This window comes from Furipterus horrens, unplaced genomic scaffold (genome assembly GCF_987537825.1).
Source record: "Furipterus horrens unplaced genomic scaffold, mFurHor1.1.pri manual_scaffold_2, whole genome shotgun sequence".
In the NCBI taxonomy this organism is placed as follows: Eukaryota; Metazoa; Chordata; class Mammalia; order Chiroptera; family Furipteridae; genus Furipterus; species Furipterus horrens.
Genome location: NW_028327172.1, coordinates 49532174 through 49545605, shown reverse-complemented (window position 1 = coordinate 49545605; position 13432 = coordinate 49532174). Strand labels below are relative to the sequence as shown.

The window sequence follows — 13432 nt, the reverse complement described above, 5'->3', positions numbered from 1 at the left end:
TACTTCGTGGGGGGGTCTAGAACGTAATACCCACGATAAGTGAGGGAATACTGTAATGGAATGGGCCCTCAGCTTTGTATGAAAAATGCTTGAGTCTGAATCCTGGTTTGGACTTTTCGTAAGAGTTCTGTAACATTAAGTTATTTCATGTGAGTCTTTGTCTCTTCATATAGTAAATGAATTTGCAAAGATCACTGCTTTGACAATTTTGGGGGGCTATTATAAATGCCAAAGTTGTTGAGAGCATCCTACAATTGAAAAATAATTTTTTAAATTTCTTTTACAATAGCACCAAAAAATAAAATACTTAGGAATCAGTTTAACCAAAAACTACTATGCAAAATTTCTGTACTAAGGATGACAAACATTGCTGGGGAAAATTGATGAAGACCCAGTAAAATGGAGGGAATATATCATGTTGTGAAGTAGAACATTCAATGTTAGTGTGTCAGTTTTCCCAGATTGATCTATAGATTCAGTCCAAGCTCTGTTATAAATCCAGTAGACTTTCTTTTCTTTTTTAATTGACACCAAAGCAAATTAGAAAGTTGGGTCCTGCCAGGCTCTCTTCCCCTGCAGTCCTCTCCTCACGGCACTAAGGCCTGTTGGGTCCACTTGCACCCTCTGAGGCCTGTCCTGGCTCTGGTCAAACCCTGGGAGTGTGTGAACCCAGAGTCAAAGATCTCTCACGCCAGGTCACCTCCCACATTGGAGAGCTGAGAGAGGACTTCCACGTCTGGAGCACTAACATGCAGGGCCTACAGCATTTCTTTACTCTATAGGACAACCCCACACATAGCTATTGTACAAATTCTACACATTAGGTCTCTTAGATTTAGATACCATCCCTAGGTTCCACAGCTAGTAAACTGAGATTCAAATCGCCAAGTTGATCTTCCTTCCCCTGTACCACACTGCCTCTCCTGAAGCCAAAGTTCTGCTTCCAGTAATGCTGCGGACCTCGCAATTCCCTAGGCAGGCTGGAGTGCTCAGGACCCCAGCCTCACCTTCCAGACTAGAGCAGTTTCAGGCATTGCTCTTGTGTTTATCGCCACAGCTAACGATTCTTGATAAGCTCCCACCATTGTAAGTCTGACACTTGTGTTTCACAGCCATTGCCAGTTATCGCTCAGTGAGTCACTGTGAAAGGAGGAAGATGCTTACCTCTTAAAGTTGATTAGCTTAAAATATATAGTGGTATATTTTTGTGGAAAGGTCACAAGGGTCAAATGCATCATTTACATGTGAGTTTATGGTGCCGACTAGATGGACTGATTCCTATGGAAATACTAATGGGTCCCAGGTTCCTAGGGGACCGGAGAAGTGCTCCCTGAACATAAATTTGCTCTTTCCAACTGCAATGTAAGCTCATAGAGCGAGGACAAGATCCACCCTGTTTTGATGGGCCCGCAGCTCCTCACAGAGTGCCCACAATCAGTGCTCATGGCCCGAATGACAAGAGTGCTTCATTCCAAATATAAATTAACTCTTTGAGAGGGGCCACCCAGCCAAACCAGTCCCCCTCAAAGGAACAGGAGTAAGGTCTGTCACAAGTGAGGTATGCCTTAGGTGTGGTGGGTAAGTGAGAACAAAGCTGTAAGCTGATCTCTCTCAAATGGACAGGACCACACATGGCTAAATATAGACTGGCTGTCCAAAAACAGAAATGCACGTGGCCCAGACAAACCTCACAAGTGACGACAGGTCCTTCCACCCTAAAGAACAGTTTACATTTGGCTTCTGAAGCTATTCATTCATTCTTCCAACCTGAGGATGAAGGATTCTAGCAAAACTTACTGCCATGGTGTGTTTTTTGAACACCTTCTTGTTTCAATGTGGACGTTTACTAGGCACAGAGCATTGTGCTACACCCCGTCAGAGAACAGAGTTGGGCCAGATCCTGACTTCTTACAGCTCACAGTCTAGATTTGCATGACAGATCTGTGACTTCTCAACACTAAATAAACAGCAAAATGAAGTACTAGAGAAGGTTAAGAGGAAGGCACGCTTCGTTCTACCTAGAGACCTTACGGAACACGTGGCACCATCGGCCCAGGACCTCAGTTTCCCATCTCTAAAGTGAGATGCTCTGGGGTAATAAAGAGTTCTGTAACAGTGTGTGACCAGGACTGGGATGTGCCTTGAAGCTACATCCACTCACTCTCTTTCCCCTGTGCCCTTTACAGAATCGATTTCTGCTAAAGTATACTGAGCGATCATATGCGCCAAGGTCAGGGTGTCCTGACCTGGCTTCCAGAGCTCTGGGATGGTGCTGATACTCAGATCTGTCCTCTGAAGGGGGTGGGGAAGCATAGTTCCTGACCGGTCCCCTAGGGTTTCATGTTACTGCCTGTCTCTGCCTCCCCTTTTTTCTTCCTCTGCTTTATAGTTTTTATAAACACTAGGAGACCTACATTTTTGAACTTGGGAAATTATTTATACTATTCTTTAGTAGTTTGATCCAGCAAATGTTTATTTGCCATGCAATGTAAGTAACATTGTAAACTCATAACAAGATAACAGCCCTGTCAGCCAGTGTCCTGGGGATCAGATCTCCTGACTTGACTGCCCCCCACCATGCGTTATGGAAAATACATCTTCACTCACATCGATACATCTTTCTTTTGGTAGAGTAGAAGGACCCTCAGACTAGATCAATCTGAATTCGAATTCCAGGGTTCACGTCTGACCCACTGCACAGTGTGGCCTTGGACAAGTAGCCTCACCTTTCTGGGCCACAGTTTCTCCAACTGTAAATGAGAATTGGGAGGGGGGCTGAGGAGAGCAGCAGTGATAAATGAGCGATTAGACTTGGGGGTGGGAGGCTTTTCCAATTGCCATATTATGTGACTTATTGTGTAAAGTGAGGCCATTTTGTGTTTGGCCTTAAATGTATGAATAACTCCTGTAAAGATGATGTGTGCCAGAGGATTTGGGGGCATTTTTCCTTCTTAAATACTTTCCGGCTTGTGACTATGAGTTAAAATGACCTGGAGCTATTGATACAATCTTGCCCTCAGTCCCTGTCTGCTTGTTTTTGCTTTTAGAGTGCTCCACCCATCTGATCCTTGTTTTTCAATTAGCTTTCTACAGGAAGCACTCACCCCACAGAACCCTGTACCTATACTGTTTAAAATATTATTTCATCAGTCATCTTTGCCCCATTAGAACTCTTAGAATTTTACACCATTGAACTTCTAGAAATAAACCATGGAATGAACAAGTGCCAAGCCAACAACCATTTATTGGGCATTTCATAATTACGATTTATCTGTATTTCATCTCATCAGCTCAAAAGAACCCTGTGAGGTGGGTGTTCTCTTTGTCATTTTACAGCATAGAAATGAGTTACAAAGGGATTAAAAGTTTTTCCCAAGGCCGTGTGGTAAATAGTTTTAGAATCTGGGCTCCACGTTTCTGAATCTACCTCACGGTTTCTTTCTGTTACACGTTGTTCCTTTGGACTTGGCTATAAAGGGCCAATGAGAACATGGATGGTTTCCAATTTAAAATTTTGATGATACAGAGAAAATTTTTTGGAAGAATCTGTTCTTTCATTTGGCTTTCAGAGCTCGTTTTGCCCTTGATATTTCAGTTGACCCTAACCCTTCTACCTCTGCCTTGGATTGAAGAATCAGAGATTGTTAAATACTAAACCAGTGGATCTTAATCTAAATCTCTGTGTAAACATGACTCATTAGGTCTTATGTGGAGCGTCTCTTTTAAATTTCCCAAAGATGACTTTGACATGTATCCCTGACCTAATACAAGTTCTTCCTTTTATAGATAGAGAAAATAGAGGCCCATGAAGATGAAATAGTATTCCGGGTCACTCAGCCAGCTGACAGCAGAGCTATGCCTAGACCCTAACCTCATTCTGTTATATGATTCTGCCTCCCAGAAGGCCAATACCATCCCTCATAGGGATCTCGTGGGAACTCTTTTCTCTACACAGGTGGAAAAAGTTGGCTTCAAAGGTTGTGAGATCTCTTTCAGATCTACTGCCACACTGCCATTTTCTAGCTGTGTGACCTCAGAGGTCATTTAACATCTCTGAGCTTCAATTTCCTTTTTCGGTGATAATGTTTAGTGCTCATAGGGTAGACTAGAGATACGTAGTGGGTGCTTAGTAAATTGCAGCTGTGATAATTATAGTCAATATTGTCCTTTTTGGTCTCACTCGTTCTTTGTGTAACACCTACACAAGGTATAGCTGTGACTAAAACAGTGACAACAATTACCTTCCAAGCATCCACTCCAGCATAGAAAGAAACTCTGTTCCTCTTGGCCAATTTCAAGGTCTCAACCAGTTCCATGTATACTCCAGGAATAGAAGCAGTAAAAATGGTGGGGTACTATGCTTAAGACTTTGCATGAACGATCTCCAGACCTTGCACCAGCCCTGCCAATATGTATTCTCTCTGTGGAACAAGTGAGGTTCAAAGAGGTTTATGTAATCTGTCCCAGGCCACAGAGGTAAGAGGGAGCAGAGCCAGGCTTTGAATCTATCCTGGCTCCAGCATGTGCTTTCATCCACCACTTTATGGGTTCTGAGACACACTGGGACTTGGGGTGGGGATTTGGGGGGGAAAGGATAACGATAAAAAGGGCATTGAGATAAGGGAACCAGTCATTATTTGGCCAGTCATCTTTTCCAGAAAGTCTTGCCACCCGCCCCTTTCCTGCTCCTGTTATCACTAGCCTGTTGATGGCTGGGCTGGGCTGGGCTGGGCTGGGCTGCCTCCTCTACTGAAATCCCTCAGAGCTTTCCTGTTCTAGAGTTTTGCAAGACGGTAGGAGGAGTGTTTGTATGTTGGGCAGGCTTCCCAAGGGTGATTGTGGAAAGGAAGGGGAGTGATTCTGTAAGGCCCTAAAAAGAAGCCAGGAAGAAGAGGAAAAACAAAACCCTGTTTAAAAGAAAACAAATTGACTCAGGCATTTTCTGGCATTATCTTTAGTCTAGACTTGGAGTTAGAAGCCAAGCCCAGAAGTCTGGAAACATCCATTTTCTTCTTGCTCCGTAACTGACCTTCCCAGTGACCTAAGACACATTACAGCCACATACCAAAGCCAGCCCAGGCATGCATCATTTCATGTTTTCCTCTATCTGTACTATCCTTTCCTTCCCTCAAGAGGTACCCACACAATAAAGACAAATCCTCTGAGCCATTTATGCAAGTGAACCCCCTTACATCATTCATCTTTTAGGACAGCCTAAGCAGGCCAGGGCTTACCCTCCCAACCTGAGAGTGTGGAACCAAAGCTGGGAAAGAGACCTGTCCACCATCTCACAGCTAGTGAGTGACAGAGCTGGAGCTGAATCCCCTCTCCTGACTCCTATCACGTGCATGAGGTCCAATGACTGAGAGGTAGAATTTCAGACTGCTTGGGTCTTTTCACCCCAAACCATGTATTCTTGCTGTTTTGTTTTGCTGAAATTCTCATTGTCTTGCTGTGACTATGGGGTGAAGCCCTGAACAGTGGGTTTGGAGGAGGTATAGAGAATGAAGGTAGGAAAGGGAGAATGTCTCTTTCTCAATGTACTTTTAGTAAGGACTTGGTATTTACTAAGTGTTCAGTATTCTCTTCAAAAAAGAAATAAAAACTAAAGGTCAGATGTCTTTAATTAGATTACTGTTAATCTCTTGCATATACTTAACACTTCATCCTTTGCAAAGGGCTTATGCGTGTGTGTGTGTTTTCTAAATTCACACATCATGTATCACCCACTTAAAAGTATACAAGTCAGTGTTTTTAGTATATTCCCAGGGAATGCAGACACTACTAGCACAATCTAATTTTAGAACATTTTCATCACCCCAAAAAGACTGTACTCATTAGCGGTCACTATCCATTTCCACCCTCCAGGCAACCACTGGTCTACTTTTTATCTTTGTGGATTTGCCTAGTCTGGATATAACATGTAAATAAAACCATACAACCTGTAGTCTTTTATCACTGGTTTCTCTCACTTAGCATAGTGTTTTGAAGATTCATCCATGTTGCAGCATGTATTGGTATTCCATTCATTTCTATGGCTAAATAATACTTCGTTGTATGGCTATATTGCCATTTTATATATCTAGTCTCAACCTCTGTCATTACATCGTGTTCTCTCTGTTTTGTTTTTGTTTTTTGTTTTCTCTTCTTATAAGGACACTAGTCATTGGATTAGGGCCCACCCTAATCTAGTATGATCTCATCTTAACTAATCACATCCTGAACACCCCATTTTCAAATAAGGTCACATTCTGAGATTCCAGGTAGACAGGAATTTTGGAGGGGCAACCCAGTATAGGCACCAAGGAATAATCACATAAATTCAGGTTGACATCTTTTAGAGGTGCAAACAGAAGTGGAATTTTGGCGAAGCGTAGTGCCAAAACAGTTTTGAAAGAACTTTTCTGGGGCTTCAAGCCATGCTGGAGCGGACGGGCTTCACAGACGTTGCTTCACGCTGGCAGAATGGAACTCCAAGTGTCCGTGGCCCAGCTGACCCTAAGCCCTACTTCATCTTGTTAACAGACTTTTAAAAACTTCTCTGATTTTGACCACAGGAAACAGGCATGTCTGGGGTTTTCTGCCAGGGAAAATTTTTTAAATTTATTCAACAGATATGTATTCAATACCCACTCTGTGCTGGGACTGTTCTAGCTACCAAGGATACAGAAGGGACTAGAACGTGTTGTGAGTGCTTACAACCCCTGCAGGGTTTTCCAGACCCTTAATGCATTTCACCCTTATAACCACCTGATGTCAATTTATAAATAAGAAAACCAAGACTCAGAGAGGTGAAGTGACTCCTCTAGTCTGCAGGTAAACAGACTGAGTCACAGATTTGGTTCCACAGCCTGAGCTGGAGGCGGAGAGCCCCAGAGGTGAGGACAGGTCACTCCTCTTTTACACAGACCCACAGCCCAAGCATGCAATATGGGCAGTGTGGGGAATGTATTGGGTGACAAGGCAGGATAAGTAGGTTGTGACAAAATGGCCTTTCTTGTCATGCTGGGGAACCTGGACAATGAGGAGTCGATGACTGTTACTGAGGGAATATGACTTATGCTATGGACTGCATTTATTTAACCAGCACAGTGACAGAGCTGTGTCACATGCTGGGACTGATGCTGGAGATAAAGTGTCACAAAAGAGACAGACTCTCTGCCCTTACAGAGTTTGCAGCCTAATCACGCCATTTGAAGTGATAAGGGAGAGGTTGGTATTTTCCTGACATTCTCTTTGAAATACAAGGAAGTACTGGTGAGAAACAAGGTTGGAGAAATAAACAGGAAAGTGGTTTTAAAAAGACTGAGAGCTTTGTAAGTCATCTTGAGGATCACGGATCCACTGAAGAACTTCAAGCAGGGCAGACACAACGCCACGATGTGGTTGTTGAGAACCAGGGAAGAGTCGCAGATAATGTCTAGGTTTCGGGCTCAGAGAGCCGATTGGGTGGTGATGTTGATGTGCTCCGCTGAGACGGAGAACACAGGACGAGGTTGAGGAGTCCAGCTTAGATTGTGGAGCTTGACCTGCTTATGGGACATGTGAATGGAGACGCCCAGCCGAGGGGCGGACACATGGCATGGAGCCCAGGAGAGGCCTGAACCAGAGGCCAGGACTTGAGTGTAGTCATCACGGCAGTGGTAACTGAAGCTGAAAAAGCGGACAGGATACCCCAGGAGATCCTCCTGAATGCGAGTGAAGCTATATAGCAGGGCCTGAGGGCAGAGTCCTGAAGACAGAAGAGATTCACTGAAGAGGTGGGCTGAGGAAGAGGAGTTCAAAAAGACCACAGCAACTGTGAATTGCACCAGAGGTTTTCTCTTTGCCCCTCCCCTGCGTCTTCTCAGACGGCAGCTGGGGTTCATCCCTAGTGCCATGGCTACTCCATCCCCTAGCATACACGCTCTCTCCTCTGCCATTAGAGAGTTCATCTTGCAAATCTAATGGAGTCATGAAGCCATTGATTCTGTTAACACATGTCCAGTTCAGTACGAGACCTGTAACGGGAATTCATTTTAGAGGTCAATACAGCTGTCAATGGAACGGTTTTTCCCCAAAGGCCTGTGGCTTTTTCTGTTGTACACTGGCAGAGTTGTCCTGCCTAGCATCTGAAACGACTGGAGAGTAATTAAGGCAGTGAAGCTTCAATGAGCTGGTGATACTGCCGAGGGCCCTGAGAAGGATACAGACTGAGGTGGGTCAGACACCAGGCAGTGGGAGCAGAACTATATCCTCTCTGAAATGACCTGACTAACCCTAGAAAGCCACTATCAAGACCACTAAAATATTATCCCCTATTAGCATCATGTCACCAGAAATCACATCTTATAAACCTTTATTTCTTTTGCACAAGAAACTTCACTGTTAGAATTATTATATGCTGAATGACTACATCTGCCTATTCTGCACACACAGGCTGAGAACTTTATGTGTACCCAGCCTTTATTAGGTAAATGCTGAGACTGTAACGACATCAGTCTCTGTTCTTAGAAACCCATGGGCTAGGCAAGGATATAACAGAGCATGGGCCAAGTGCTCTTGGCACCCCGAACAATGAATGAATGACCAAGTGCAGGAAGGTTTCAGAGAGAATGTGTTATCCACGTTGGGTCATCTGTGTGCCAGGAGAATAGACGTGAAAGCCAGGTGGAAGGAACAGCACAAGCCAGAACGAAAAATCATAAAAGGTGCTGGTATGTTCGGGGACTGATGAAGCTTCCATATGCCTTGAGTATGGGAAGAAAGATGCAGGAAATAAGTCAGACTGTGAAGGGCCTTGGATGTTATGCTTAGAATTTAAGCCAAGCTTAGAGAGCCAGCCAGATGAATACCTTTGGCTTGGGGTATAGCACTCCAAGCTATTATGTCTTTAATACCTCACTTCCTTTCTAACACAACAGATGAGATTTTAAAATAAGAGTTAAGAGAAAAAAAGAACAACAGGGAGTGGTAGGTACAAAATTTTGGGAATGCCAGGCATTGCCATCCTCAGAGGACAGGGAAGGTCAGGCTGGAGGAGCTGGGGACCGGTCTTCAGGGACAGCTCCAAATGCATTTGCGCTTCTATCATTAATGTAGTAAATCACAGTCCAGGGTCTCAATGAGTCTTCAAGAAGCAAAGCTTCATTTAACAAAGCAGCCATAGCTGTGAGGGAGGTGATGACAGCAGAAGCCACCAAAGAGGAGGAAGGCCATGGTACTCACTGCTCCAGAGAGCCAGGGTCATACTCTGGGCTATGGGGAACCATAGCTTCTGGAAGGGGGGCAGTGCTGCCCCAGCTGTGATAGGGAGTGCCTTCCGAGCACCGCCAGGAGCCGTGCAAAGGTACAGAGCATCTCCTTCGCAACCCAGGGGACCAGCAGGCCTAAGCCCTGCCTGCAGGGGGGCGACGGGGGGGGGGGGAGCAGCAGATATGTGGGAGGGAGAAAATGCTGCTGCTGGACCTTCGCTTCTGCCCCTGATAGTTCTTCTTCCTCTGACAACCCACTTTGGAAAAAGGACACCTTTCTTTCCGTGTTCACTCACAGAGTCCTTTCTCCTTTTCACAGACTCCCTGAGAAACATCTCAGCCGGTCACGGTCCCCGCTCCTCTCCAGCCGAGCTCAGCAGCTCCAACCAGCACCTTCTCCGAGAACGGAAGTCCTCAGCCCCATCGCACTCCAGCCAGCCCACCTTGTTCACATTCGAGCCCCCCGGGTCAAACCACATGCAGCCCGCCTTGTCCACCAGTGCGCCGCAGGAGTATGTCTACTTGCACCAGTGCATAAGCCGGAGGGCAGAAAACGCCAGGTAGGAGAGGGCGGTGGGCGCTCAGGTGGCCTGGTGCTTCTCAGTCTCTGTTCTTTCATTTTGAAGGACAGGGGAGTACAATATTATAGCTTTCCAGGTGATAAAATATCTACTTATAAAACAAGACACTTTTTCGCTTAGGAAACCATCTCATTTTATTGGTATCATCTATGTTGCTATACAGTGATCACTGGATTGTAGAGAACTCTCCCATTGTCAAAAGCCATGCTATAAATTTTTTTTATTGCATTTGAGGAAAAAAGTCATTTAGGGCTAGACTTTCAGAATTGAAAAAAGCAAGTCAGTTTACTTATTGGCCTTAAGTAAATAGCTATAAAGCCTTAACATGATTGAACAAATCCATATTTCACTTTCTTTGTAGAGCTGCACTGTTCTGTATGGTAGCCAGTGTCCACATGTGGCTAATTACATCTACTTAATTAAAACTGGATAAAATTTAAAATTAAGTTCCTTAGATGCACTAGCCAAATTTCAAGTGCTCAGTGGCCCCATGTGGCTACCATGCTGGATAATACAGATATGAAACTTCATCATCACAGGAAACTCTACAGCAAGGACTCCCTGCTCTGGAATAATGGCCTTTGTTTTCCTAATACTGCCAACTCTCTCACAGGTGCAGAGTCTGTGCATATTTTTATTACCTTTTATTTCCACAGTTAGGATAAGCAAAAGCACAGAGCCGATGGGCTTTGTCAGAGCTAGTTCCCAATGGCTACCATGGCCAACAGATTACAAATCATGTTCCTTAATTAATTTATTTATGAATATCTAATTTGTTATGAAAATTAAGACCATCAGAGGACTAGCTATATTAATTAATATATCACTTCACAGACTATTTTCGGGCATAATCTCACTTGGACCAGTGAGGCACACTGAGAGATAGCCAGTACAGATCATTTCTCTCCATTTCATAGATGAAGAAACATAGGCTTACAACTAATGAAGGACAGAGGTAGGGCTGGAACCCAGGTCTTCTCATATCTGGTCCTGTAATCTTTTATTCTCTACACTGTGCTATGTTGGTTCCAGTTTTCTGAGTACTTTACCATCACCCAGCAGAGGCTCCCAACACTCAGATTTAGTGATACCTCCAATACCATTTGATTCATTTGTTTGTGAATTTTCCCAGGTTCAGTCTCCATCAGCTTACACAGGAAGAGCTGAGTTCTAAAAAGGTAGAATGAATCAACCAAGGTCACTGAATTGGTTAGAGGTGAAACTGTAAACAACACCTGATTCCTCCTGAATCACAGACCAGAGATGGGCAGTGCGCTGTAATGAAAAGCAGATCGCAGGCTTTGGAGTCAGTCAGATAGGGATTCAAATTCGGGTTCTGCCACTGTCCTTGTGACCTTGGGCCACTTACTTAACTTTCTTGACCTTGTATTTCCTTATCTGCTGAATGGCAATAACTCATTCAAAGGCTCACTAATGAATGTAAAATGACAAAACATACATAAAGTACCCAGGAGTAGATAGATGCTCAGTACATGGTACCTGCTGTTCTCCTGTGCCGCATCCCCTACTACTGTTGGGATGGTTTCCTGGGAGCAGAGAATGTGCAAGAGTCCTTACAGTCATAGTTCTACTGAAAGATACAGTGCTTTCATATGAATGCCTCTCAGCCCTTAATGTGCACATGAAGTATTCAAGGATCTTGTTGAAATGCTGATTCTGGCTGAGTAGGCCTGGGCTGGATCCTGAGATCCTGCCTTTCTGCTAAGCTGCATATGATGCCGTTCAGATGGTCTGCAGTTCACACTTTAAGTAGAAGGTCTTATGTAATATCAACAGTTGCCACCACCTCCTGTCCCGTGATACCACTAAAGCAACAGAGAACAAATATATAAATGTCTCTGTCTGAATTAGCATTTAGGGCCCACTCTCTGCACCCCCACCTCTTCTGCTAAACCTCTCTTAATCTTCCTCACTGGAATTCATTTCTCCTCTGAATTCTCATAGCAGTTTTTTATTATCTCTCTCACAGCACTTGGGACTTTCTGCCTCATATTATGGATTTTAATATTAATATGTTACTGTTCTTTGAAGACCCAGGGCACCTAGTAGGCACATAATAAATATCTGAACAATCCGTGTTATGGAGAAAACATAGTAAAGGTGATAGAACTTATTCACAGTTGGGGAGGCACCTTTACTGTGGTGGGGCCTTGACCAAATGGCTTTTTCTGTCTTTGTTTTCACTTGTGTGGGTGTTGGAACAAGAGAGAGTAATGAGCCGGATCTCAGGGAGAATTTGGAAAAAATAAGTTCAAACGTTTTTTGCAGAATTCCAAGAGGGCAAGAGGGAAGGAAAAGAGGCGTTCTTCCATCCAGAAAGGCTATATCGTTTCTGGTAGTAGTGGAGTAGCTTGCCTGATACTAAACATACTGTAGCAGTTATAAACTCTGGACAGAACACACAGACACACAAAACTGTTTGAAGGCACTTAATAGCAATCAAAAAGCAGGCAGAAACTGAAGAAGGTTTGACTCTTTAACAAGGAAACCCACACTGGGTCCAACTTTCATGGTTTTTCCTATGAAGGAAATTCCTAGACACGTATCACCCAAATTTTTAGTGTACAATGAGAAATTGTTAGATACATGAAGAAACTGTAAAAGTTAACCCATAATTGAGAGAACTCAGTTCGTAGAAACAAACCAAAGTAAACCTAAATTTTGGAGCTAACATACAAAGACTTTAAATTATTGTGTTTATTGCTTTAATCTATAGGGTGGGGATTGATAACGAGTAAAGAGATTGTTACATTTACAAGAGAGATAGAAACTCTGAAAAAAACTTAGGAGTTCCAGTTCTAAGTGTGGGACAGTCCCAAAGCAGCATAGGAAAGGCTTTGTAAACTAAGCTGAGATTTGCACTTCCCAACACAGAAGGAGTCAAAACTTGCAGTCTGAACCTAACCAAGTTGATTGCCTGCAAAAACAAAATCATCAGCATTCTCCAGAGGATTATAACAGAACCCAGTGTCTAGACAGCATAAGATCACAAAATTCAGGACATAATTCAGAATTTATCAGCATACAGAGAATCATCAAAATGTAACCAGTCTTAAGGGAAAGCACAGATGTCAACTCCAACATAATCCCATATGTTGAAATGACCAGACATAGATTTAAAAGCCTGTATTATAACAATATTTCATCTGATAAAGGAAAACACACAAGATTAATGGAAAGGGAAAAGAACTCTTTCAACCCAGAAGTCTATATCCTGCAAATGTATCCTTCAGAAATGAAAAGAAAGTTGAGACATTCTCAGTTGAAAGAAAAAGAAGAGAATTTCCAGAAGATCTGATTTTTGAAAATGATAAGGCAGTTCTTCAGGCAGAAGCAAGATAGTACCAGAATGAAACTAAGATCTTCAGGAGTGAGGAAAAGTAGCAAAAAGTGGTAAATACCTGCATAATTATAAAAGATTATTTTTCCCTCCTAAGCTATTTATTAGTATATATATATGAGTATTGAAAGCAAATATTAAACATTGCCTCGTGAAGTATTCACTCGGTTTTATTTCTCTTGAGCCTGAAGAGCTTCCTTCACCATTTTTTGCCATGTAAGTCCCCTCATGACATATTTTCCCAAATTTTATTTATC

General features: G+C 43.3%; 1 protein-coding gene across 1 annotated transcript in view; it reads left to right on the top strand.

Annotated features, from left to right (window-relative positions):
* Positions 1-13432, top strand: part of GAB2 (GRB2 associated binding protein 2) — a 175623-nt gene that overhangs the window by 143870 nt on the left and 18321 nt on the right. Inside the window, exon 3 of the mRNA XM_090265744.1 lies at positions 9553-9793. Within this exon, the coding sequence (XP_090121870.1) occupies positions 9553-9793 (241 nt within the window). The remainder of the gene's footprint in view (positions 1-9552; positions 9794-13432) is intronic.